Source organism: Cervus elaphus, chromosome 11 (assembly GCF_910594005.1).
Source record: "Cervus elaphus chromosome 11, mCerEla1.1, whole genome shotgun sequence".
NCBI classification, from domain to species: Eukaryota; Metazoa; Chordata; class Mammalia; order Artiodactyla; family Cervidae; genus Cervus; species Cervus elaphus.
In genome coordinates this window covers 89,369,834-89,397,801 of record NC_057825.1, presented here as the reverse complement: position 1 = coordinate 89,397,801, position 27,968 = coordinate 89,369,834, and the positions used below count along the sequence as shown (strand labels likewise).

General features: G+C 50.2%; 1 protein-coding gene across 1 annotated transcript; it reads right to left on the bottom strand.

Annotated features, from left to right (window-relative positions):
* Positions 1-8: 8 nt before the first annotated feature.
* On the bottom strand, positions 9-27,968 carry ATP6V1B1 (ATPase H+ transporting V1 subunit B1). The gene is made up of 14 exons (XM_043918328.1): positions 27,737-27,968; positions 20,853-20,908; positions 8,012-8,110; positions 7,712-7,805; positions 7,057-7,134; positions 6,355-6,494; positions 5,323-5,424; positions 4,784-4,881; positions 3,676-3,799; positions 3,360-3,510; positions 3,054-3,136; positions 1,991-2,095; positions 1,658-1,787; positions 9-1,571 (listed from the first exon to the last, which is right to left on the bottom strand). Exons 1-14 carry the CDS (start codon positions 27,852-27,854, stop codon positions 1,408-1,410), a joined length of 1,542 nt encoding a protein of 513 aa, XP_043774263.1. The 5' UTR covers positions 27,855-27,968; the 3' UTR covers positions 9-1,407.

Below are 27,968 nucleotides of genomic sequence, written 5' to 3'. Positions count from 1 at the left end.
AGACCACATATTGTATGATTCCATTTATATGAGTTGACCAGCATAGGCAAAGCTACAGAAATAGAAAGATTAACGATTACCTTGGATTGGGGAAGGGGTAGAAGAGGGGTTTGAGAAATGATAACTCAGGCTATAGGGTTTCTACTTGAGGTGATGAAGGTGATGGAGGTGTTCTAAAATTGGTTGCTGTGATGATTGCTCACCTCTCTGAATACACTAAAAGTTGTTGAATTGTACAATTGTAAATAGGTAAATTGTATGGTATGTGAATCATATCTCAATAAAGCTATAAGTAAGTAAAAACAACCCTATGCCCTGTGGACACCCAAAAGCTTTCCCTAAAATGGCTATAAATTGTCTTAGGGATGGCAATTTCATTCTCAGGGCCTCCTTTGGTGTCAGTTCTTTTTTTTTTTTTTTTAATGTGGATCATTTTTAAAGTTTTTTTTTTAATTTGTTATGATATTGCTTCTGTTTTGTTTTTTTGGCTGAAAAGCATGCAGAATCTTAGCTTCCCAACCAGGGATTGAACCTGCATCCCCTGCATTGGAAGCTGAAGTCCTAAGCACTGACTGGGCTGCCAGGGAAGTCCCAGGTGTCAGCTCTTGATCCAAGAATTCTGGCCTGGTTCCATAACACACTGACCCAGAAATGGGGCACAGCCTTTTGCTGAAGATCGACCTTCCCAACCTTCTCTGCCTCTTAGGAAGCATTCATGACTTCACTGTAGATGGGACAGAGGAGGCAGGAGGGGAGGGTATTACAAAAGAGTGAGCAGTTTTCAAAGGAACATCTGTATCCTGGTTTTTAGGATGCTCTTCACCCATTTCTTAACTGGGGGCGCTTTTCTTCAGGCTATCTCCCCAGAAACTCCCCCAGAGCAAACCAAATTCCTTTCTGGTGTCTCCTAGGCAGACATCTTTCATGGCCTTGAGACTGTGCTTTCTATGGCCCATGACCTCACATTCCTAAGATACATATCAAGATACTTTTTAGGGAAGATAAATATTTCCCTAAGAAGAATTATGTTGTGATTGGTTAAGGCACTAATGTGTTTTTTCAAGGTGGAGAGAATAGTTTAATGAACCTCACGAATCCATCACCCTCAGCTCCAACAATTATCAATGTTTTGCCAATCTTGTTTTTACATGAGATAAATTCTTATGGGATGGGGGCTACTTTTAAAATACAAATGCTCCTATCAGAACGAGACAGAGAATATAGGCTTAACCACCTTCTGGTTCTCAATTCGGGGAATCCAGGGAGAGGACTGGAACGTAGGAGCGGCCTCCTCTCTCCTCATAGCCCGCGGGCTGAGGGTGGGCAGGGAGTTGGTTAAGGACCACGAGGATGGGACGGACGAAGGCGGTCCCTGGACCCTGCTCCGGGGCCAGATTGCGGGCGGGGCTACAGCGCAGTGTCGGGTTCGGGGTCCGGCGGCGCCCCCTCACGGGAGTAGAATTCATCGATGATGTTCTGCGGAATGCGCTTCAGCATTTCCTTGGGGAAGATGCGCAGCAGCTTCCAGCCCAGGTCCAAAGACTCGAAAACCGAGCGTTTCTCGTAGGGCCCTAAGGACAGAACACGAGTGTTAAGGGTGTGTGTGTGTGTGTTGGAGTAAGGCGGTTGCTGCCTGAATGCCCCCAACGCGCCTCACCCTGGTTGATGAAGCTCTTCTCAAACTTCTGCAGGAATTCCAGGTAGAGCAGATCCTCGGACGTGAGCGCCTCCTCCCCCACCACTGCCTTCATGGCCTGCACGTCCTTCCCGATGGCGTAGCAGGCGTACTGGGTGAGGGCGGGGGAGGGGATCGGCATCGGCAGTCATGGCAGGCTTACCGCAGGAGTCCCGTGTTCCCCCATCTGACTGTGCGTGCGGGGACCCCGAAAGGGGAGGGGTTGTTTGCCAGAAAAGCTCGTGATCCAGCTAAGGCTCCAGCCTCCGGCTTCTGAAACTAGCTTCCCCACCAGCCCTTGGGCCCACTCCTTACCAGCTGGTTGGAGACATCTCCATGGTCCTTTCTGGTCATTCCCTCCCCAATGGCGGACTTCATCAGCCGCGACAGGGAAGGGAGGACGTTGATGGGGGGGTAGATCTGGGGGGAGCCGAAACGGGGAGTGGCAGAAGGCAGGGTCCGAACTTTCCCCTCCTTCCCACCTCTACTTGTCTTCCCTCCCTCTGTGGTTCTCTCGGGACTGGTCCTTATTCATCCCACAGGAAGATGGGCTGGTCACACCCCTCGCCCTTTATCTCCCACAAATCCTGGGGCTTGGGTATACAGGTGTCTAGATGTGTGCGCCTAGAATGGAGGGGGGAGTTCATGAAAGTCTAGCTATTTCAAAATTTTTAATTATTACTGAGATGAAAACGAGTGAAACTTAATAGTTCTTAGCTGCAAGGAAAGAAGCTGCCAAACAAAGAGGAAACAGTCATGGAGGTGACCTTTAACCTCCAATGGGACAGGCATATTATTCACCACCCACTTGTGTCAGTTACCTATTGTTTCTGTTCAGTAAAGCAAACTACTGGAAAGAAAAGAGAATTGGCATTTATATTGTATCTATGATCCGCTAGATGCTTTCTAGATCTATATATACTTTCATACGGTATACTTTTTTGTTGTTTTGCTTTTTTTTTTGGCTGTACTAGGTGACATGTAACCAAGCATTGAAACCGTGTCCCCTAGCAATGGAAGCATGGAGTCCTAACCACGGGACCACCAGGAAATTCCCACCAATTTATTTTGTTCTCCACAATGCAACTGTGTGATAAGTATTATCATTCCCATTTTACAGATGTGGAAACTGAGGATTAGAGAGATGAAATGATTTTCCAAAGATCCCACAGCCAAGGAGGCTGGACTCCACCCAGACTTGTCTTCTGTCTGGGGACCAAACTGTCTTCCTGGGGATTATCTCCTGTTTGGGGTTAGCCTTGCCCGGCCCCGCCTCATTCACTAGAGGTGAAGTGCAGTGGGAAGTGCACACTGGTTATTAGTCACTGTCTTTGGAGATGGTGGAGAGAGTTGGAAGTGGGTAGAGAGGGGACGGTACCTGTCTGTTATGAAGCTGTCTGTCCACGTAGATCTGTCCCTCTGTGATGAAGCCCGTCAAGTCTGGGATTGGGTGGGTGATATCTGCAAGGAGACGCTTTGATGTCAGTATAGATGGTGCTCAGGTCTCCACCCCCTCAGGGCCATGTAGGTTCTGTTCCCTCACAGGAGAGGGTGACAGGTGGAGGCGAGGAAGGGACAGTGCCTACCCTGCTGGAGGTGCGGAAGAAGCATGGGTCCTGTCAGTGTCTGGGTGGGATGGGAGGGCAGGGGACTGCAGGGGGCAGTGGGCAGGGAGGTGGCTCACCGTCATTGGGCATGGTGAGGATGGGGATCTGAGTGATGGATCCACCCCGGCCCTCCACGCGGCCCGCCCGCTCGTAGATGGTGGCCAAGTCAGTGTACATGTACCCAGGGAAGCCTCGGCGCCCGGGAACCTCCTCTCTGGCAGCTGAGACCTGCAATACCCATGGGCCTTGGAGTAAAAGGATGATACAAGGAAGGGGCATGGGGGGCTCAGTGACCACCAGGAATGGGGTGAGGGTGGGGGTGGGCCTGAGTGGGCCAGCTCCGGGCTCATGACTGGGGGTGCTGAGCCCGACCCCCCTCGCCAGCCAACTCACCTCCCGCAAGGCCTCCGCATAGGAACTCATGTCCGTCAGTATGACCAGCACATGCTTCTCACACTGGTAGGCGAGGAACTCTGCCGTGGTCAGTGCCAGGCGTGGGGTGATGATCCGCTCGATCCTGCAGGTATGGCCAATGGTCAGAGCACCCGGAGGCCAGGCCTGTGCTCCGTTTACCCCCGTGCTGCGTGGAGCACGGAAGCTGGTACAGTGCACAGCTATAGGGGACCGGGGAAGATGAGCCCCAGCCCCTAGCCCCCAGGCCCAGGCCATGGCTCCTGGGAGACTGGGCCCTCAACCACATCCTGCTGTTCAAGGCGGGAACAGGGACAGAGGCTGGGGCAGACGGGCAGGGAGCTGGGTGAAGGCCAGGCGGGGCCCGGAGGGTCTGTCCCCAGGGCAGATGGCATGTCAGAGCTCAGCAGTATGCCTCCCCCAGGGCACCTGGGCTGGGTCAGCCAGAAGGCTCCCACTCTCTGTGTCCTCAGGGTTCCTTCCTTCCTGTCCCCCTCACTGTTCCTGATCACACACGCGGGCCATACGCTTGCCTGCCTTGCAGCGCCTTCCACTGTAAGCGCTCTGGAGCCGTTCCTCCCACTCCAGGCACTCAGACCCCGGGCCCTGTGCTCATGGCACTTTTCTTTAGGATACCATCTGGGCCTCCTGAGCTCTGCTCCCTAGTTTCTGGAGTACCTTCAGCTCCCAGGACAGTTTATTGGGTTTTTCGGTTTTTTTTCCATCACCTGACCTACAGATTTAAATTCCCATTTTCTCGACTTTTAAAATAGCAGTTTTTCTAAGCAAAGGGTTTAGGGAAACATCTCTTTAGTGGTGACCTTGTGGAAGCAAGTCTAAGATGAGGAGCTGTGACTTGGGGCAGTGGCTGGATGCAGGTTGTAGGGAGGGTGGATGGGCTGCAGACGGCCAGCAGGCGGTGGTCTGCCTCTTGCTATCTCCTCATGCACTGTCCCCACCTCTTCCCCAGCCTCAGTTTCCCCATCTGCACAATGAGGGGTTGTTCTCCCAGCTCTGGCGAAGCCTGAGACCTGGGCTCCGGGCCTTGGAAGTGCAGGGCCTGCTGCCTACAGGTAGTGTGGGTGCTCACGTGGGGTCGTTGGCCAAGTTCAGGAAGAGGCAGACGTTGCCCATGGTTCCGTTCTGCTCGAAGTCCGACTTGAAGAACCTGGCTGTCTCCATGTTCACCTGGACACACAGCAGGGAGGGCTGGAGGCGGGGCCAGGCCCCTCCCATCTCTTCCAGTAAAGCCTATTACTGACCAGCTATCAGTCAGTGGGGTCTCATCAGAACCCCAGAGAGAGGTTCAGATGTCAGGCTGAGCTGCCCACTGTCACCCTGCTCCTCACCTGACCCGCTAAGCCTCTTGTTCCTCTGAGGGTCCCTGGGTTCCCCATCCTGAAGCCATCTTTTCTCCCCTAATTTCCTCTTCTCCCAGCTGCCCCAGAATCATCTTGGATTCTGCCAAGCCCTCATTCACACTCTTGCCTCTCCCAACAGACACGCCAAAGGCCAGGTTCTCAACGAGAAGGATAACGCCTCCCCCCTTAGACTGGGTATGCCTGGGGCCAAGGGGCCAAGGGCCCGCCCGCCACCTACAGAATTTGCCATCTGCCCAACCTCTCTTACCCCCATGGCTGCAAAGACGATGGCAAAGTTGTCATCATGATAGTCCAGCACGGCCTTGGACTTCTTCACCAGCCCAGCCTGGCGGCAGATCTGGGCGGCAATCTGGGGACAGGAGGAAGGATGTCAGAACTGGAGCCTGAGCTGGCGCCTCTGGGCACCCTGAGGACTGTGGACAGGGCGATGTTCCGTCCATCCTCCTGCTGAGGCCTTAGGTGGGAGGGACCCAAGGTCCCACATGGAAGGGCTGCCCTGGGTCCTCCAGCCGCTCCCAGGGGAGGGGCCGCCCCAGCCCAGGGTGCCTGTCATGAAGAGCAGGGTAGAAAAACAGGTCCAAAGAACAACTACCTACCTCGAGTTTGGGGCAACTAGATCCTTCAGAATCCCCTGTCCCCCTCGCCCCATGCTGGGATGTCTCTGGGGCCAGTGGGGTGTGGGGTTACCAGATCTAGGATGAGCATGTATGTAAGCAGAAGGCAGGGTCACTTAGACCATCCAATCACTGCAGGCATTTTGAAGGTGAGCTGGGGTGCATCCAGGAGTAGTGGGGGTGGGTGGTCAGTGGGGACCATCTAGAAACCTTGTCACACCAGCTGCTCCGGGAAGAACTGGGCTGTTCGCTCTTGGTGGTGGGGGTAGGGTAGGAAACTTGCCCAGAGAAGTTTCACACAGTTGGGCTGGCGTGAGGTGGGGTTTGCTCAGTGCAGGCGAGTAAAGACCACTATGACGACCAGTGGGTAGAGCTGTCTTCTCAGCTGAGCAGGACTTTCCACACTGAGGCTACACGTGGGCTTGCTCGTGAACCAGTGGGGGCCCCACTCACTCAGGAAGGAGGTTTGCAGATCTGTCTGCGGGCACCAAGGGGGCCTGTGCAGCCCTGAGGCCCGGAGCTGCCACATGAGAGCTGCCGGTGACCCCAGCTCCGCTGGCCCCTGCCCACTGGTCACAGGAGGCGCCCTTGCCGGCCCACGAGCTCTGGCCTCTGCGCTGTCCCTTCCCCTTGGTCATGCCTGCAGGCCCCCATGCAGTCCTCACCTCATTGTGGGGGAGCCCGGCTGCTGAGAAGATGGGGATCTTCTGACCACGGGCAATGCTGTTCATGACGTCGATGGGCGAGATGCCTGTCTCGATCATCTCCTCGGGGTAGATGCGGTCGTGGGGGTTGATGGGCTGGCCTGGGAGACGGCAGTCATGGGCCCTGCTGGAGGGTTCAGGCCCTTCCCCGAGTACCGCCCCCAGCCCTGTCCCGGTAGCACTGCGGGACAGAATTTTCTTTGATGATGGAAACCTGCTCCGACTGCGCTGCTCAGGATGCAGGTCTGGCCACGTGTAGCTACTGAGCATGTGCAGTGGCGTTTTGACATGAAATTTTATTTCATTTGAATTAGTGTGTATTTAAATAAAAACCACAGCCCATTGCTCTGTTGGATGGTGCCATCTAGGCACGTTAGAAGTGGCAGAGGGTCTTGGGCATGTGGGGAATTTGCACAATGATGATGGCATTTTATAGGAATGGGATGTGAAGTGCTGCTGGCCCTGGATAGGCAGGCCTTGGCCGCTGTCGTATCTCACCGGGTCCGCCTGTTGGTCTGACCAGTCCTGGGGGTGAACCCTGGGCAATGGCCCTGGGCAATATCTGGGGCAGAACTTCCAAGTGTGAGGTCACACAGGCTGTGACTGGGGTGGGGAGAGGTGGCTGGAAGCTGGGCCCTGAGAGCTGCCCAGAGCCTCACTTACCGTTGATGTCCAGGAAGTCCTCGGCCATGACCACTGGCCCCTTGTCAATGGGTTTGCCTGAGCCGTTGAAAACCCGACCTGGGGGTGGGTGAGGGGGGTTGGAGCATGCTCAGGACCAGCCCTGGGGCTCTCACCGCTGCTCACCCTCCACCCCACCACCAGCTCCCACCTGTCCCTCCTGCCCCAATGCCCCATGTCCCCCTGCCCTCAGCCCTCAGTGACCCCCAGGGAGCTGGCTACAGTGACTGTCTCCTTGGGGGCCTGCCCTCCTCTCCCGGAAACCTTTATAGGCAAGACCTTGGCCGGGACAATGACTCTAGTGGGGCGTGTTAGAGCTGGAGAGAGGAGAGAGCCACGGATGGCAGATCTTGGGAGAAAACTAGGGGATGCGCGGTTCACTCCAGCTTGACCCCAAATGTCCTCGTCCTCTAGTTTACTGAAGTTGCCGTCTTCATGTACTGAACACTTGCTGTAAGTCAGGCCCTGAGCGTGGGTTGGGGGTCAAAGAGAAGGCACAACCTCTGAGCTCCCAGGGCTCCCAGGGGAGGCAGACAGGTAGGGAGGCAACGGCAGTGCGGTCTGTTAAGCCCTTGGTCAGGGGCGCTGTACTGGACGGACAGACGGGCGCTCCACCCTGCCCAACCCTACCCCTCACCCAGCATGTCCTCCGACACTGGGGTCCGCAGGATGTCCCCTGTGAATTCGCAGGTGGTCTTCTGGGCATCGATCCCAGAGGTGCCTTCAAACACCTACAGGATAAGAGGTTAGTTACTTTAATAAGGGGTTTGCTGGGGAGAATGGGGCCTCCCATTCTAGGCTCCCTTTGTGTCCAGCTCTGGGCAAGGTGCTTTCAGGAAAAACAGACCATTTTCTGCCTTTGGAGTCTATGAGAGCGTGGAAACTTTGTGGGTTTGTTCATTTATTCAACCAGAAACATCTTAGTGACGCCACTTACCTGCACAATTGCCTTGGTCCCAGACACCTCGAGCACTTGCCCACTCCTCTGAGTCCCGTTGGGGAGGGTGAAGTTGACGATCTCAGCATACTGGGCAAACTGGTAGGAGGGGAGAACAGCCCAGAGTGACAGTGAGTCCAGAGGTCTCCTCCCCGTCTCCTCCCCAGCCTTCCCCAGCCTCAAGCTCCTTTCTCCCATCTTGTGCCCAGACACTCTTGGAAATGAACTTGAGAGACTGGTTAAGTGGAAAGTTTGAATTCTGTTTGCAAGGCAGTATACTTGGGTGGGTAGGATCACTGACTTTAGAGTTGGAAGATCAGGGTTAGAACTGAAACTCTGACACTTAGAAGCTGTGTGACCTTGTAGAAGTTACATAATGTCTCTGAACCTTACTTTCCTCATCTTTAAAGTGGGAATAATACTAACCCCTATTTCATAGGGCTGCTGTGAGAAGGAATATATACTATATGGTAAGTCATTATCTGGTGCTGGGACCTTGTAACAGCTCAATAAAATGTAGTAGTTATTATGGCTGCTTAGGTCTCCTGACCATTGTTTCTGCCCCTGTGGACTAATGATGAACACACTGGCAAAGTGCTCTCCTTGGCTCCCACCTGTCCCCATCTACCAGTGACAATCTTTCCCTAGTCATGGGGCTGGGATTAATTCATGTGTAGTCCTCACAGTCTTCAGGAATAAAAAGAATCAGGCGATCACTTCTCTTTTCGTTAAGATCAAGTGAGGTATTCATTCTTAGTGTTAGAATCAGGCCGATCTCTGGAATATATAAAGAAATCTTCAACTCAACAATAAAAAGACAAATACTGAACTTCCCTGGTGGTCCAATGGTTAAGAATCTGCCTGCCAATGCAGGGGACACAGGTTTGATCCTTGGCCCAGGAGGATTCTACAAGCCGTGGGGCAACTAACTCCATGAGCCACAACTACTGAAGCCCGTGCACTAGAGCCTGTGTTCTGCAACAAAAGAAGCCGCTGCAATGAGAAGCCAGAGTACCGCAACCAGAAATTAGCTCCTGTTCACCACAACTAGAGAGAGCCCGTGTGCAGCGATGAAGACCCACTGCAGCCAAAAACTAATTTGTTAATTAAAAAAAGATGAATATGCTATTTTAAAATGGCAAAGGATCTAAATAAACATTTCTCCAAAGAAGATATACATATGCCCAACTAATTAGTCATTGAGCTTCCCTGGTAGCTCAGCTGGTTCTGTTTCAGCAGCTGCTTCAGCAGCTTCTGCAATGCAGAAGACCTGGGTTCGATCCCTGGGGTGGGACGATCCCCTGAGAAGGGCATGGTAACTCACTCCAGTATTCTTGCCTGGATACTCCCCATGGACAGAGAAGCCTGGCTGGCTACAGTCCCTGGGGTCACAAAGAGTTGGACATGACTGAGCAACTAAGTGAATAGCACAAACTAATTAGTCATTAAAGAAACGGAAGCACACAATGAGATGGCACTTCACACTCACGACTGTAATAAAGACACATAATAACACACACTCACGACTGTAATAAAGACAGATAATAACACTCACACTCACGACTGTAATAAAGACACATAATAACACTCACACTCACGACTGTAATAAAGACAGATAATAACACTCACGCTCACGACTGTAATAAAGACAGATAATAACATGTGTTAAGGTTGTGGAGGAACTGGAACTCTCAGACACTGATGGTGTGAAGGTAAATTTGTGTGGCCACTTTACAAAATAGCCTGGTAGTTTCTCAAAAGGTTAAACACAGAGTTACAATATGACCCAACAATTCCATCCTCAGGTGTACACCCAAGAGAAATGGGAACACATATCCACATAAAAACTTGCATATGAAGGTTCACAGTAGCATTATTTACAATAGGCAAAAAGTGAAAATAACCAAAAAGTCCACAAACTGATAACTGGATAAACAAAGGTGGGATATCCATGCAGTCAGCTTTAAAAAGGGATGAAGTACTGACACAGGCTACAACATGGATGAACCTTGAAAACATCATGCTAGGTGAAAGAACCCAGACACAGCAAGCCACAGAGGACATGGTTCCACTGACACGAAATGTCCAGACCAGTCAAATCCACAAAGCAAAAAATGAGAGATTGCTGGGGGCTGGCGGAGAAAGGATCGGGGCTGGCAACTTACAGGTGCAGGGGTTCTCTCGGAGGTGATGAGACTGTTCTGGAATCAAGTAGTGCTGACGGTTACACAAGTCTGTGTATAGACTAAGACGCACTGAACTATACACTTGAAAAGAGCGAACTTTATAGTATATAAATTATAACTCAACTAAAAAAAACGATCAGTCTGTCCCTCCAGGATCAGCGATGGGCAGGTGGGGGGCTGCCGGTGGGAGTCCCCTAGCTCTGCTGTCTGCGTGTACTTCAGGACCCGAGTCCTAGAGAAGGCGATGAGCTGAGCCACAGAAGCTGGGCTGAGAGGGCAGCCCCTCCCCTCTAACCCTGAGCCTCAGCTCTGGTCAGCACCAGGAGAGCAAAGTCCTCTACATGCTCCTTCTTCCAGGGGAGGTACCGAAGAGATTATATAGCATCGCCCGGCATCCCTCAGCTTGCTGCCCATCCATCTTGCTTCCTTGATTCACTTCAGGGAATAAGTCATATCATAATCCCATAAAAATAAATGATAAAAAGACTGCACCCCTCCATGAAGTGTTTCTAATATTCTGGGAAATTAAAGCACTCCTTTAAATTACTCCTTGGACATTAGAGGAAATCAAAAGTAAAATGACAGGAGAAACAAAAAATAATAAAAAGGATAGCACTTCATGCCACAACTAATAGCAAGCTGTACAATGTTTTCTGACCATAAGCAAAGTAAGGTAGAAGCCGATAACAAAAAGACAGTGAGGAAAAACTTCCTATGTTTGGAAATTTTGAAACATTCTAAATATCAGATTAGAAAACATTTAGCACTAAACAAAAATGAAAAACTATTTTTCAGCATATATGTGACACATTTAAAGTTTTAAATGCTTATATTAGAAAAAAGATAAGGTAGAGGTAGTTTTGAATGTATGCAACATGAAAAATTAGAAAAAAGAACAGCATTAAAATTCCAAATAAAATTGAAGAAATAATAAAAGGGCAGAGATCATTGAAAAAGAAACAGATACATAATAGAGAAGATCATCAAAGTCAAACTGGTTCTTTGAAAGCTTAATAAAATAGACAAATCTCTGGCAACACTAAGAAAAAAGACATGAGTAAATAATTGTTGCAATAAAAAAAGTCAAAATTAGCTGTACTAATACTGTTAAAAAATAATTTTAAACTCAGGAATAACTTTATGCAGCATTTCAGATCTTATTAAATGAATACATTTCTTGAAGAATACAAATCAAATTCAATTAAAAACAAAATAGAAAGCCAGGATACACCTATAATCTTCAAGATATCAGATAAATAACTTAAAATATTTCCATGAAGAAAACACTAGTCCCAGGTAATTAGTGAGTTCTAACAATCAAGAAACAAATAATTTGAAACTTACTTAAGCTCTTCAAAAGACTGAAAGAAAAACTCCAGTCTTAATTCATTTTATGAGTCAAGGATAACCTTGATACAAAATAAGATATTAATGGGAAAATTATAGGCAATCTCAATCATGAACATAGATGCAAAAATACTAAGCAGATATTAGCAAACAAAATCCAGCAATGTACCAAAAAAGACGAAGTTACAAACAAAGCAAAGAATCAAAGAAAAATTTTTAAAACAAAAAATGAAGATAAATGCACACTCACACAAATAAAGATAAAAAAGACTAAGCTAGGATTATTCCAGGAATTCAAAGTTAGTCTAATATTAGAAAATCTACTAATATGTTTACCTTATTAATGAATTAGAAGATTAAAAAACACATTATTTCAACAAGTTTTAGAAAAAGTTAAACTACCCATGATTGAAAACAAAAACAAACAAAAAGAACAAAACTATTCTTTGAAAACAGAATAAAAGGGGAATTCCTTAACCTTAAAAAGTAGGCTCAGAAAACCTATAGAAAATAGTATAATGTATAAAACATTCTCTTTAAAACTAGAAGCAAAACAGCACTGCCTGCTATCATCATTCCATTCAGCTTTATTGGAGGAACTAACCAAAGTAATAAGATGGACAGAAAATAGAGATTAGAAGAAAATAAAACTGTAAAATGAAAAACTTCCAAACCCCAAATCTAATAGATAGTATCCCCGAAAAAACTTCAGACTAATTTTTCTTATAAATATAGATGCAGAAATTTTAAATTATAAATTAACCATTGGTCAGTCAAATCAAATAGTATATTAAATAAATAAACAAGTATGACCAAGTAGGGTTTATTCCAGCTATGCCAGCTTAGATCAATCAACCTTTGGGAATCAGTCAACATTTCACAACATTGTTCATAATAATAGGGAGTTTGTGAACCTAAAAGAAAAATCGCACAGGATTATGTAAATAGAAGCCAAAAGGCTTTCGATATAATCCAGCAGCTGTTTTCTAATGTAGTTCTATGTAAAACAGGAATGGAAGGTAACTCCTTGCATACTAGACATCAGTATGCATCAATATCCTTGTAAATGGTAAAATGCTAAACCCATTTCATTTCCAATAAAATCAGTAATGCACAGAGAGAGATGCTTATATCACCACTGTTACATAATATAATAAAATATAAATTTTAGTTTATATAGTAAGACAGAAAAAAAGTTGAAAAGTATACTACTAAACATAAATAATGTTCTGTTTTTTTAATTTTCTTTTTTTTTAAAGTTATTTTTTAATTGAAGGATAATTGCTTTACAGATTTTTACTGTTTTCTGCCAAATATCAACATGAATCAGCCATAGATTGTTTTTTGAAAGGTTCAGAAATGTTGAAGAAAGGCTGTGGAAACATTCCAGATTAAAGAAGGGTAAACAGGCATGATGGTTAAATGTGATATCCAGCCCTAGACTGAATCCTATTCCAGAGGGAGAAAAATGCTATAAAAGACTTAGTAGGTCAGCTTATAAACTGGAATATAGATTGTAGATTAAAGTATCAGTGTCAATTTTGTGTTGATGACTACTGTGGTTATGTAAGAGTATATCCTTATTCTTCAGAAGTACACGCTAGAGTTTTGGATATAAGTTACCCTCAAAAGCTCTAAAGAAAATAAAAACAAGAACACATACACACACACACATACACTCAGAGCAAATGCTAAAACAAATAGGTATATGGATGTTCCTTGTACTATTTTTATTTTTGCAACTTTTTATAAATTTGAAATTGTTTTAATAAAAAGTAAAATTAAAGTATGCCAATGGAAAAAGAGACATGATTCCCTTTATTTGCAGATGATGTTGCATATCTAAAAAACCTTCAGAAGAGCTAGTTTAAAATGAAAACAAATAAAAACAACCCCGCCCAGAATTAATAAGAAAACTTGGCTATATATAAGATAAATATATAACAATCACTCTCAAATTATTTTCCATTATATGTTATTATAAGATTTGAATATAGTTCCCTGTTATACAGTAAATCTTTGTTGCTTAGCTATTTTAAGTAGCTTGTACCTGTTAATCCCATTCTCATAATTTATCTCATTATCCGAAAAATAAAATAAAACAGTCACTCTTGGTTTGTGTTCCCTTCATTAAGTTTTATAGTCATGACTTTTCTTCTGTGTGTGTTTGCTATACCTCAATTAAACTTAAAACAAAACTGAATCACTTTGTTGTACATCTGAAACTAACATAATATTGTAAATCAACTATACTGCAATTTAAAAAGACTGTGTTTCTCCCCAAAAGAATCACAGAATGTTAAAAGGGTTCAACAAAATTTATGCAAAAAGGGAAAAAAATCAATCTCTCTCTTTTCTATTCCAGCAATAAACAGAGGAGGAAGTGGAGAGAAATATTTCATTCACAATAGGGTCAAAACCCATAAAATGTCTGGAAATAAATTTAACAAGAAAAGTACAAGAAAACAATAAAATCTTACTAAAGGACAGAAAACAAGCCCTGAACAAATGGAGAGCAATAGTGTTTTCCAAAACAGTATGACTTACTATTATAAAAATTCAAATCCTTTTCATATGTATATAAATTCAAAGTTTCCCCAATGGATTGTTTCTCCTGGAACTTAAAAATGATCTTAAAATCATTTAAATGTCTGAGAATATCCAGAAGCAGTTACGGAAAAGATTAGGAGTGGAGGACTTGCCTTGTCAGATATTAAAACAAGCTCTAAAGCTACTGAGGTCAAGTGGTCAGTGTTGGTGTGAGGAAAACAGTGACGTGGGAAGGCTACAGTTCAGAGACAGAGCCCAGACTTTAGGAGATTATTAGAGAGCAAATGTGGCATATGAGTTCACAGGAGAAAAGAATCTATTGTATGGTTCTAAGATAACTGGGTATCTACTCCCATAGTAAACACAAAACAGACCCCAGGCATATAAAAATTTAAATATAAAACTAAAACAAACAAAACACCAGAAGAACTTTTCTTCTTTCCCTTCTTACGGAATAATTTAGCTAAAATCTGGATAAGAGAGACATCTTTAAGCAAGATAGGAAATCCAGAAGCCACAAACAAAAAATAGAAATCTTTGATAATATAAACATTTGAAATTTCTGTATGACAAAGATACCATCAACAAAGGTGAACAATAAACAAAACAAAATGTACAACTCAATACACAGGAAGAGTTCACAGAGGAGGAAGTGAGACCTCAACAGAGAAAGATACTCAACTCCCCCTAGTCATCAGGGAAACACACCTAGAAGCAAGACAGAACTAGTCTTAGCTATTAGGCAGAATTACAGGTGAACACATATTCAGGGATCATAAGATGCTAGGAAGTGGGTCCTCTCATGTATCACTGCCTTGCTGGACAAGCAATTTTGCTCCAAGTTGTCAATATCTATATAAAAAGAAATATACACTTTGAACCAGCAGTTCTATTTTGGGAGAATCTATCCTGCAGCAATAAAGGCATCCCTATAAAAGGGATATATATTGCTGTACTATTTGTAACAGCAAAACCTGGAAACAGCCTGAATGTCTATCCAAAAGGAAGTACATCACAGTACATTCATACCACAGTAAATCCAAACCACAGTCACTATCAAAAAGGATAACTAAAATCTACCACAAAGAGGAAATACTCCACACATTTTAAAAGACTAACAAATACCAACATTAACATCTAACATGCTTGTATTTGACCACATATAGCAGGATCTTTACTTGGTTATCAAGAGGTTGGGAATAAAGAGGTCAGGAGCAAATAGTTAACTTTGTGTTTTTAATTTCACTAGTTACAAAAAGCATGTTTTGTGAGTGCACGTAATTAAAATCTAAAAAAAAAAAAAGTTGGGGGGACGTCCCTTCACTGCACGCGGTGGGGGGTTCCATCTCTAGACAGGGAACGAAGATCTGGGAGGTGCCCCGTGAGGCCAAAAAATAGAAAAAAAAAAAAAAAAAGGAGACATATTCGAGTACAGTGATGTGGTTGTCACCATCATAACTATTGTTATATTCCCTGCTGTCCACAAGCCAGTGACCATAAGGGCCAGGGAAGAGGGGTGGACGGCTCAGTTCCCCCAAAGGGGTGTGAGCAAGACGGGGTCCCCTTTCCCAGGACACCTCTGCCGGGGTGGAAACTGAGACCGGAGGCTTCCCAGCTCTGACAGTAGCCCTGGCTCGGGCCCCTCCTTGTCCTGTGAAGAGTATGCCAGGAAGGCGACCTTGTTCTCCCCTCGGGCACCCTCAGATCCCGCGGAGTGGGGACCCTGAGAGGGGGACCGCATTCCAAGAGCAGCGCTCTGAGGTCCGCCAGGGGACCGGCTTTGGCCTCGCAGCCACAAGGGGGAGCCCGAGAGCAAGGAGCAGCGGGCTGGGGGCCGGGAAACCGGTGAGGTGCGGTCCCGGCTCCTTCCCCTCTCCCGCTCTCCGCGGGCCTGTGCGTCGCTCTCGCAAACGGCCACTGGCCTCGTCGTCTGCGGCGTGGATGGTGGGCTGCCAACCCCAGGGGGAAAACTACTGGACGGAGCCCCGGCCCGAGTGGGCCCCAAGGCAGTCAGGCAGTGGACCCAAGAGAAGACAGGCAGCTGGGTGATAAAACCCACCGTTTTTTGGTGTGTTTGTGGGTGAGGGAGAGGGGAGAGGAGCTGGCACACGGAGTGTCCCTGAAAGATGAAACATCAGAGAAAAGGAACTTTAAACAGCAGGAAGGTTACAGCCAGACGGAAGGAAGAATGGTCAGAAGCACGGGGCGGGGGCATGGAGCGTACTGTCCAGAATCCTTTAGGAAGAGAATGCCAGTTATTTATTTGCGGGGAGGGGTCGGCTTAGCCACTTAGAGCAGGGTGTGCAGCAGTGAGCTTGTGTTTCTACCCTGATTCCCAGCCTGATTCTCTCAGTTCTCATTGTTCCTTACTAAGAGGATTGCAGGGAATGTGGACAGTTCAGTGCAACCCTCCTCCTTTGCTGCAGATTCAACCTGGATCCCAGCCAGCCAGGGGGCAGGCACAGGGGCCTGGAAAGTTCTAAGCAAGCCTGGCAGGATGTGTACAGGGTGTGCTGCTGCCCAGACCTCTGCCCCTGACAACACCCAGGGCAGTCTGGGGACTCCTTCTTGGAGACTGTTGTCTGAGCTGATACACACAAGCTTTTTCCCTGAAGTTTGGGAGCCATCACAGACATCTGGAACCAAGTCTGGTAGATAAGGTGAGTCTCAAATAAGAGCCAGTTGGAAACACAAAATTTGGAGCTGAAGATCCTCCAGAGCAGTGGTTCTAAGTGTGGCCTGGGTCTCCAGGCAGCAGTAGCCACTGGGAACATCTCAGGAATGCACATTCTTCAGTCTCAATCCAGGCTGCTGACTCAGAAACCACTGCTCTAGTGAAATCTCGCTAACGTATCCCAGGCAGGAGGACGTGAGATATCCAGACTCCTGTTTAATGCTTGCAGAACCTGTGTACTTGTGTGTGCAGGTATGTGTGTGAGTAGATGAATGTGCTTTTGTGAGATCAGGTCTTGGAGTGTGGCTATTCAAGAATCTAGAAGAGTCCATTTTATACTTGACAAAGCAAAGGTGTAGCCTTTTCTGGGTCACAGACCCTAGAAAATCAGATTAAACTGTGGAAACTATCTCCCTCCCCTTCAATGCACAGGCATATGACTACTTCCTTAAAAGGTCTGCATACAAATCAAAACCACAATGAGGTACCATTACATGCCAGTCAGAATGGCAGCTATCCAAAAGTCTACAAGCAATAAATGCTGGAGAGGGTGTGGAGAAAACGGAACCCTCTCACACTGTTGGTGGGAATGCAAACTAGTACAGCCACTATGGAGAACAGTGTGGAGATTCCTTAAAAAACTGGAAATAGAACTGCCATATGACCCAGCAATCCCACTCCTGGGCATACACACCGAGGAAACCAGAATTGAAAGAGACACGTGCACCCCAATGTTCATCGCAGCACTGTTTATAATAGCCAGGACATGGAAGCAACCTAGATGCCCATCAGCAGATGAATGGATAAGAAAGCTGTGGTACATATACACAATGAAATATTACTCAGCTATTAAAAAGAATACATTTGAACCAGTTCTAATGAGGTGGATGAAACCGGAGCCTATTATACAGAGTGAAGTAAGTCAGAAAGAAAAACACCAATACAGTATACTAACACATATATATGGAATTTAGAAAAATGGTAACGATAACCCTGTATGCGAGACAGGAAGAGAGACACAGATGTATTGAACAGTCGTTTGGACTCTGTGGGAGAGGGTGAGAGTGGGATGATATGGGAGAATGGCATTGAAACATGTAAATTATCATATGTGAAACGAATCTCCAGTCCAGGTTCAATGCATGAGACAGGGTGCTCAGGGCTGGTGCACTGGGATGACCCAGAGGGATGGGATGGGGAGGGAGGTGGGAGGGGGGTTCAGGATGGGGAACACATGTACACCCATTGCGGATTCAAGTCAATGTATGGCAAAACCAATACAATGTGGTAAAGTAAAATAAATAATTAATTTTTAAAAAACTAGAATGATTGTGTTACAACAAAAAAAAAATAATAATGTTCTTTCTCAGCTCTGTAAGGGGTCATGATGACTTGCTGCTCACTTTGTGTATGCTTACCTGGACTATGTATCTTTGGTGACCTTTATGTAAAATACCAAGATGTCATTTTGATGTACGATCTTTTGTCTTAAAATGTGTGTGACTATGCCTTAGACTTCTAACAGGTGGGCCAGTTCTCAGAGCTTTCTGAAAACCTGCTTCCCGGGCTATAAGCCTCAGTTGGGCTTGAATAAAATTCCTGTTTTTTTTTTTCTTAAAAAAAAAAAAAAAAAGGTTTGCATACAATCTCCAAGCTCTTAGTACCTGGCTAAGAACTTCGTATTTATTTTTGGCCAAGCGGAATCTTAGTTCCCTGACCAAGGGTCGAAGCTGGATCCCTGCAGTGAAAGCACTGTATCCTAACCACTGGACCACCAGGGAATTCCTAAGAACTTCTGACCTACACAATTCTTCCCACCAGCTATTTTTCCTTTTGAGGAAGATGGAAGCAGAAAGCGTTATTGCCTGTGTGATTCAATTTGGGCAGAAGGTGGCGCTATAGAGACAGAATTATGGCATTTTTGCCCAAGCAACTCCAGAACAAGGGGTGAGATAGTGGAGAGAGATGCATAAACGTGTCTTCTCCATCTCCTGCACTTATGAGGTTATCAACTGCTGGTTCCTTTCCTTCCCTCTGCAAGCCCAGGGTTCTCTGAGTCTCTCCATCACCCAGTTACTATGTTCTGCAAGAGTTACAGATGCGTCTGGAATCTCAGGATCATAGCCTGGGGTCTATCTCCAGTTTCCTAGTCCAGCCCCAATTTACAGTTGACAATTGGATGTCTGTATGGACGCTGACTCTCCTTACCACACAGCGTCCTATAGAGACTGAGAGGTAGGGAGTGTGATGGAGGTGGGCAAAGGAGCAGGAGATTCACTGACTATTTAATCTGGCATATCAGCATATCCTAGCTGTTCTTGAGGAGGAATAATAACAATATATTTATCTGATTTGATCCCCACAACAGTCCTATTGTCAGTTAATAGATGAGGAAATGGGTTTACAATCCTAGACAGATGGTTCTCAGACTTCGGGGAACATCAGATCACCTGGATGGCAATGAAAAAAAGCTTCTGGGCCCCACCCTCAGAGTTTCTGTCAGTCTTGGGTAGGGCTCTAGAATCTGCATTTCTAACAAAGTCCCAGGTGGTGGTGCTGCTGCTGATCTAGAATTGACAGGTAGTTAATAGAAAGGGTGGGATGATCTGGGATTAAAATTCAAGAAGTCTGAGTCACACTGTCTGACTCCATTACTTCATTCCAGGACATCCCCGACACTAATGGGCCCAACTGTGATGTCCATATGAGCTCAGAATCTGTTTTCCAGAAATGAGTGGGTCTGATCTTTTTGAGGCCAGATTTTGACAGGCCTATAATCAGTCATGCTCTTAAATTCATTCATTCATTCACTCACCCTTCCTTTGAACAAACTGAGCATGCATGATGGGCTGGGTGTTCAGTAAAAGTGCAATGTGCGGCTCGGGATTCATAAACACCACCCAAGTACAACTGTGGGGGTTAGGGAGAAGATTTGGTCACCACATGTGGCCAGTTGGTGACCAAATGCCTTGATGGATGCTGCTGGCAAGACAGCACACAAAGTCAAGAACAGGGACAAGCTCACTGTCCAGAAGGCTAAGAGAGGCTTCCAGGAGAAGGTGAGTCAGAAGAAGCGATGAGGAAAAGGTAGTTGAGAAGGCAGAGTATGTGCAAAGGCCTGGAGACATCAATGGGAGCGCCACACAGAGACAGTGTGGGTTTCTAAGTGGGGAAGGGAGAGTGATGAGACGTGGAGAGGTGTGCAGGACCCTACCAGATGGAGGGTCTGTATGGTGAAGGCAGGGGGAGCCCTAGTGAATTTGGACTAGGGGAGGGAAGGGGTTGGAACTGCATGGTAGAGGGTGGGAGGGCTCCAGGCTGGGGACCCAGAAGCCACGGCTATGAGAAGGGAGCAGTGGGTGGGAGGTTGCTGAGGAACATGAGCACTGATGGACTGGGGTCCAGGGAGTGAGGGATCAAGGATGGCACCCAGATCCAGTTTGGGTGTGGGTAACACGGGGTGGGAGACAGGGGTGAAACTAACATTGGGGGGGGGGCGGGGAAGCAGAGTGACCTGGGAGCTTTGCAGGGCTCTTTGTGTCTCGAGAATCCCCAGCCTCGAACTCAGAATCTTTCCAGTGTCTACCACGGTTCTGCAGTTCCCAGGGACACCAAATCGCCCACACCCTCCTCCGTGAGGCATACTTCACTTCCCACTCCAGCTGCTGGCTCCCAGGCTGAGGTATTCCAAAGACCTTTGAAAGCCTCCAGGTCTGGAGAAAAGTTAGCTGCTATCCATCTGCCTGCCACCTCCTCCTCTTCCCTTTAAAAAAAATCCCTGAGTGCCTGGTGGGAGATTCCTGCCCCGGGAGAAGTTAGATACAGCCATTCTACTGATGAAGAAAGAGGTGCGATAGCCCAGGAGGCCCTGCTGACGGCTGGTAGGAGCAGTTCTCTTAAAGGCCAGGGTGGGGCCCACAGAAAAGGTGGGAGGGGAAAACCTTGGGTAACTGAGGGTGGGGGGATTAGGAAGAATGGGGTGGGAGCTGGGAGACCCCTAAGGACAGGGCAATTTAGAAGAAATCAGTGCAGGGGCAGTGAGCGCTAAGATTTAATTGTCCCTGGGAAGAGATGGAAATCTTACCTTGACCTGGTCCAGCACCACCAGGGGCCCATTAACACTGCACACAGTCCTGTAGGCTGCGGGAAGGGTGGAGGTGGGTGAGGGTCTCATACTGACAGACAGACAGACTCACACACACACAGACTCATCCTCCGCCTCCCCTCCCTCTAAGCACCACCCCGCTCCTCTCGGGACCCAGGCCGTCAGGATCATTAGCTGTGACAGGGCCAGCCACCATTGCTGTAAAGGTCGTGCCCCTGTCCGCGGCCCCCGCTGTCTCGGACACCTGCAGGAGGCTGGGGGAGGGCCAGGGCGAGGGCAGAGGCTCCCCTCCCCTCCGCAGCCAGCCAGAGGTCTTTCTTATCCCTGAGGCTGTTCTGGCCTCAGCCCCCACTCGCCCACTCCCTCCTCTCTGACCCACAGCATTTCCAAAAGCTGGAGATTCCAAAAGAGCTGCCCTCTCTACCCCCTGCCCCAGCCCTGGCAGGACCACACTCCTCTCCATCACCCACATTGACTGCGCACTGTGTGTGTGAGTGGGGTGGGGGGGGTCCAGGCATCCGTGAGAAAGGCCAGCAGGGCCCTGCCCCTCCATGAGGCCGGGTTCATTGGGTGCCTGTGGGGGAGGGGAGAGAGCTGAACTACAGAGGAGGAGGAAGCAGACTCTCCCCATGCTGGTGGCTGGTGAGACCCGAAATGGGGACGTGAGCTTGGCTCACACGGAAGGATTGCGCAGGACATCACGAAATATTTCCTAGCTCCAGTTCTGGGGAGCCCAACTGGGGAAGCATGGTCTGGCAGGCAGGAAGCTTGCTTGGTTCTGTGAGGGGCTAGCTGAGGGCCCTTGAGTCCCTCCCTTGCCTATAACCTGGGGACATGGTATCCTCTCCCCAGGCTCCTTTCAAAGTGCCAATGAGACAACTGGGAGGAAGGAATCTGTCAGGGCGGGATGGTCAGGGACATCTTCGAGGTTGCTAGGTCACTTCCAGGCTGGAAGGGCCTCCAGTGGGAAAGGGGTCCAGCCCTCTTTTCAACAGGCCAGGAGGATGGGGCCCAGAGGAGTGGGAAGCCTGCCCAGGGTCACAGACTTTTGTGGCAGAGCAGGCGCTGGGACACCTCGTGCTTCCCATCAGACCACGTGGCTCCCAGCCACCTGCTCTCATGGTTCCAGCGAGCTGGCTGCCCAGCTGCCCCACCAGGTGAAGCTAACTGCCCCGGCCCACACCCTCCATGGTCTAAGACTCAGTGGTCAACCCCTTATTTCTGTGGGATCTAAGTTCCTTTCCCAGGGGACTTGGGCTAGGAAGACCAAGTGGGCAAGGGGATCTCTGCACAGATGTTTGCCTGGTTCTCTTGAGCAATTAGGACAACTCAAGAAAGAGAAGTTCTTCTTGGATTTGGGCCCAGAGCCAGGGCACTCCTCACCTTCCTGCCCTCAAACCACCACCCACCTGAACCATCCTCTTCTCCTTTTCCCATCTTCCATCTTAGCCAGGCCCACCCTGGTGGCACCAGGCTCTAGAGAGGGCTGCGCCCGGGGTCTCCAGCCAGCGCTCCCTCTCTCCGTGGCCTTCCCGTCAAGCAAGCTCTGGTATCTTCCCTCTTAAAACCATGCCCTCCGCCCCAATCCTGCGATGATCACAGCCCAGCCTCCCACAAGCCTGCCATCAGGGAGGACGAATGGGATGTGGCTTGGGGAGGCACCCCGTACCTCACGCTCCAGTGTGGCTCTGCCCTGGAAGGGACGACAGCCTGGACGTGTCCCCCACCCCCCGCAGCTCCCTGGAGGCCCTGCCTTAATTGCCCCTTTCCGACCTCCTCCGACCCCCTCCAGCTACTCCTCAGCCTATTTTCAAACCTTTGGATGCTGAGACCTCAAGATGGTTACCTGGCTCTGACCTCTCACATCTGCCCTCCAAGCTCCGCTTCCCTCCCTCTCTCCCTTCAAGCCTGACCATCAGAGGCCTTCTCAGTAACAGGCTATGCAAATAAAGGAGGCAAATAAAACATGGAGCCTACAATTTAAACAGGGCCAAAGTGGCTCAGATGGTAAAGAATCCCCCTGCAATGCAGAAGACCTGGGTTCAATCCCTGGGTTGGGGGTCTTCCCCGAGTGGGTATGGCAACCCACTCCAGTGTTCTTGTCTGGAGAATCCCATGGACAGAGGAGCCTGACAGGCTAGAGTCCATCGGGTTGCAAAGAGTCCGACACGACCCATAACTAAGCACAACGCAAAGAGGAAATAATTGCCAACTGCTACAAACGGAAAGAGCAGGGTGGGTGGGAATGGGCTGGAGGAGGCAGCTTGCAGAAGAGCCATTTGAGCTGAGGCCCCAAGGTCAAATGGGGTCATCCAGGCAGCCCCCAGATAGCTGGACGAAGGGCACAGCTGGCCCAAGTGAGGCGGTCCTGAGGCCCAGAGAAGGAACTCAGGGCCTGTGGGAAACAAAGAAGGGCATCGTGGCTGCCCAGCACAGGCTCATCTTCCCTGTGAGAGAGGAAATGGCAGGGGTGCCTGCAAAGGCGCAGGAAGACCCGGCCTCCCCACCAAGAAACTCACCCAACAGCCACACACGCCCTTCCTGCCCGGGTGGCATTTTGCCCACATCCTCTGGATCACCAGGACTGTGTGGAGTGGAGAGGGCTGGGGAGCCCAGCAGAGGGAAGGTGGAGGACTTTGAGGACAGGGGAGGGAGCATGGGGCAGGGAATGCAGGGAATGCTTCCCTGCATTTCCAGGGAAGCACTGGCATCTTACTGGCCTGTGGAGAAAATACCAAGACTAGCCAGAAGAAAGACGCGGGGGGTGGGGGGCGTGCAGGGAGATGGGGGTGCAGGAGAGGTAGGGTGCCCCCAACCAGGTCCAGAAATCCCCAGGGAATCATTTCTAACTCCACCGGGGAGGAGGGAGGGGAGACAAGTCTTTCAACTTCCTCCCTTTGTTCATAACTGGGTCCCCCCAATTTCACAGCTTGGTGATACCCAACAACTCTACCTGCTGAGGTGACGGTCACAAAGAAGGGAGTGATCTGGGTGTGGGTCTGGGGGAGCCAGGCAAAGTGCTTGCCTGCAGCAGGGCTGGGAGCTCCATCCGCACTTCTCAATTCCATGCAGCACGTCTCGAAGTTTCAGCTCATCACAGCCCCATCCACAAGCTCCCTTCCCAGGCTTCTGGCAGGCCTGGAGCTGGGCTCTCACTGCTGGCTGAATACAGCACTGGGGGCATCCCTAGTAGCTCAGCTAGTAAAGAATTTGTTTGCAATGCAGGAGACCACAGTTCAATTTTTGGGCTAGGGAAGATCCCCTGGAGAAGGGATAGGCTACGCACTCCAGTATTCTTGGGCTTCCCAGGTGGCTCAGCTGGTAAAGAATCTGCCTGCAATGGGGGAGCCCTGGGTTTGATTCCTGGGTTGGGAAGACCCCCTGGAGAAGGGAACAGCTACCTACTCCAGAATTCTGGCCTGGAAATTCCATGGGGTCACAAAGAGTCAGACACGTCTGAGCGACTTTCATATGGCATAGCCTGGACTATTCACTGCAGATAATCCAGTTATATGGCCATTTTCATTCAGCCTCTGGTTGCTGGCTTCCTTCAAGGCCCCTTGACTGACCAGGGGTTTCCCTCTGAAACCCCAGAGCTGGCACTCAGGAGAGTATCCTGCTTTCCAATTTGTCTGTTACTTGAGGCAGATCACGTCTCTTCCCTCAAACTAGGGGTGTCTCCTCTGTCGGACTAGACAGTGTCTTTTCTTAGACCCTTTCTGGTTTGTGCAACAAAGGTGTCCTTGCTTGGAAGCCAGGCCTTTTGTCTGCAGCCACTCCCAACTCTGACTGTGTCCATTGCATGGAGTGGCAAATTGAGGCCCAGGAAGTCGACTGATTTCTCCTAGGGCCCACCACAAATCAGGAAAGTGTCTGGTGATGCTCAAGCCTTAGAGCTCCTACCCCCGGCCCGGGGCATGCCCCTGACCCCGGAGGTGCTGCTGGAGGCAGGGGTTGAACCAGAAGACCCCCGAGGGGCACGGGCCTCCAGAGACTTTGCAGACACTCCCTCCAGCTGCTCTGCCTACCCCTTCTCCATTGTCCTAGCTGACACTCCGGGTTGTTCTCCGGGCTGCGGGCCCCTGCCTGCCCCCACCTCCCCACCGCCTTCCCCGTCAAAGGCTCAGCGGGGCTCCGCTAATTAGGGCTGGCCCGCCACACCTGCAGCGTCCTGGGAGCGGGCTCAGGCGGGCGCCCATGCGTGAGGCCAAGGTGGGGGCAAGCCCAGGGCAGCAGGTCCTGCACCTCCTCCCTGATTCCCGCTGGAGGGATTAAGGGAGGGCGGGCAGGGGTTAGGAGGGTTTTTAGAATCAGCCCAAGACCCTGAGCAGTGGAACTCTGTCACCTCCCCTGCCCTTCGGTTGAGGAAACCAAGGCAGCCAGCGGTTTGGCACTCAAGTCCCTAGGCGATCTGACCTGGCTCCCGCCCTCCTGCCAGCCGGTTCATCCTAACCTTTGCCCAGGCTGTGAGCCCCGACCCGTCACCTTACCATCTTCTGCCCCACACAGCCAGCTACAGCCCCAGGTCACCTCTCTCTGCAGAACAGCTCTAGCTCCGAGGAAGGCAAACGGGTCCCTTCCTTCCCAGGGTGGATACTGCCGCGGTCCCTCCCCATCCTGATTCCACCCCACTCTCCTTTCTGACCCATTCCCCTCCCTCAGCCACTGCAGAGAAATCACTTTGGATGCCTCAGGCCTGTTTAGTCCACCACCTCCTCCAGGAAGTCTTCCCCTGGACTCATCCCCATCCATGGCCAAGTGAGCTGGGGGGCGGGGACCCAGCTGCCCTGTCGCCTGGCCCTCTGGTCCCCCAGCTCTCCTTCTGGGCTCATTCTGCCTCTACACGAAGTTCTCTTGCCTAGAAGTGCTTAGAGTCCCCGGGTAGGGGGAGGAGGGCAGAGAGGGACACAGGAGTCCAAACCCCCAGGGAGAAACAAACCCTCCAGGCTTCCAAGGAGGAGGGGCGAGTTGGAGGAAACTGCAGAGGCACGCTGAGGAATCCAGCCTCCCTCGGGTGGGGGTGCCGGCCGGCCAGGGCCCCTGGGTTGGTGCTGGGAGGACACTGGTGTGCGGCAGAGGCACAGGAATGGCCTTTGTCATCGCAATAACATCTTTAACGCAGGCATGGAGCGAGGGGCTCACCCCGCGCTGACCCGTGACTCTGGGTCGGCTGTTGGGTGTGAACACAGTCGCCTGGGTAGGGGCCCCATGGCGCAGACTGGGGGGTCACTGCGGCCCGGGCTTCCAGCCCGGGGTCAAACCCCCTGGGTGTTGCCCGCCAGAGCTTGTTGACTACAGAAGCCGGCTGGGAGGGGACTGGCGGGAGGGGATCCTGGGGTAAGGTTGCACCCTGGGAGGGCACATTCCAGGAAGGAGGAAAGGGAACCAGACCTCAGACCCACCCCACCTCAGCACCCAGGCAGCTCGTGAATTCTCACAGGGGGAGGGGGAGGCCGTCACAGGGCCTGGACAAAGGTCAACCAACTCTGCTCACCAGGTCTGGGCTCTGGACCCAAGGGGGGCCTAGTCACTGCACATTTCTGGGCCTTGGTGACCCTAGCTTTGCCCTAGGGGAGAATCTGGACCTTCATCTTCCCCGGTCCCCCATAGCACCTCCTTGATAAATCTGAGCCCACTCAGTTTCTCCTTAGCTGGGGTTCTCCGCGCCCCTCAGTGTACACCAAGGGCCTCAGCCAGTGCCCCCACCCGGAGCTGCCCCCTGAACCCTGGGCCTGGTCATTCTGCTCCACTCTCCACTCGATGGTGGGGGCGTGCTGCACCCCAAACTCTCAGCTGCCCCTCTGTGCACTCTGCCTGCCCCCGGTGGGGCTGGCCGATGGCTGCAGCGTCAGGCCAGAGTCCCCCCACACACACCCTCTTGGGAGCCTCTGGCTCTGCTTAGCTGATGCCGGCCAGGCCGGTTTACTCCAGTGAGCTGGCTGTCTTGAGAATTTGGGAATTTGCCATACCAGACCAGGGAACGTGACCTTGGACAAGGAAACACGACGGGCGGGGGTGGTGCGGGCTTTGGCCCTGGGGCCTCACCAGGTTTGTGGCCCCAGACATCCAGACTTGGCCCACGCCTGAAGGACAGGCACCCGAGCCACCCCCAACCCCCCTTAGAAGCTCACAAGGGTCTATCCAGCACCCACAGCCCCCACACCCGACACCTGGGTGCCGGGCACTGGCCCTTCTCCCAGCCGCTCATACACAGACGTGTGACGTCATCTGACCAGTCATCCATGTTCTCCCTGTGAGCCCGCATGCTGGCTCACACACCCTCACCTGAGTGTACACATTGCATGCACACACTGTCTCACACATCTCCTTTCTGATGGTACACACTCTCAAGCTATCACATTCGTATTCACACACATACATCATCACCCAAGTGGAGATGGGAGCACACCCCCCCAGGCACACCCCTTCCCCAGAAGGCAGACACCACGGCAGGACACACACCGGCTCCCATGTTCCCCATCCCGAGAATGCACACACACCCCAGGGCACTTGATTACACGATTCCTCACGCTGAGTATTCTGGGGGTGCATAGGAGCACACCCCAAACACATTCACACAGGGGCGCACACGCATGCCCTTGGGGGCAGCTGGGAGCTCTCTGTGGACTTGGGGTCTCAGTGCAGGGTCACTGATCACAGGAGGGTTCCTGCAGCTCCTCCGCTGCCGCTCCTCTGGGGTACCTTGCGCTGGAGACTTCCGTCCCCCCCCCCGGGCCACTCCGCAGGACCCAAGGCCCCTAAGGTCTCCCCAGGTCTGGGTCCTCCTCTGACCCCGAGGCTAAGGAGCAGGGCCTGAGGACGCAGCAGTCCACCCGACCACACCGCCTGGGGGTCATACTCACTGACGCGGGGGTGGGTGATGTAGTTTCGGGTGACCGCCTGCACGTGCTCTCGGGCGGCGCCCAAGCTCGCGCCTCCGCGGGGGAGACCCCTGGGCCTACTGTCTACTTCCGCGGCCATGGCGAGGTGGCGGGCTGGGAGCGGAGTGTCTGAGCCTCCCACCACTCGGGCCGAGCTGGAGCTGGAGAGAGCCGGCCGGCCTCCTCGGGCAACCGCCCGTCCTTCAACCCTCCC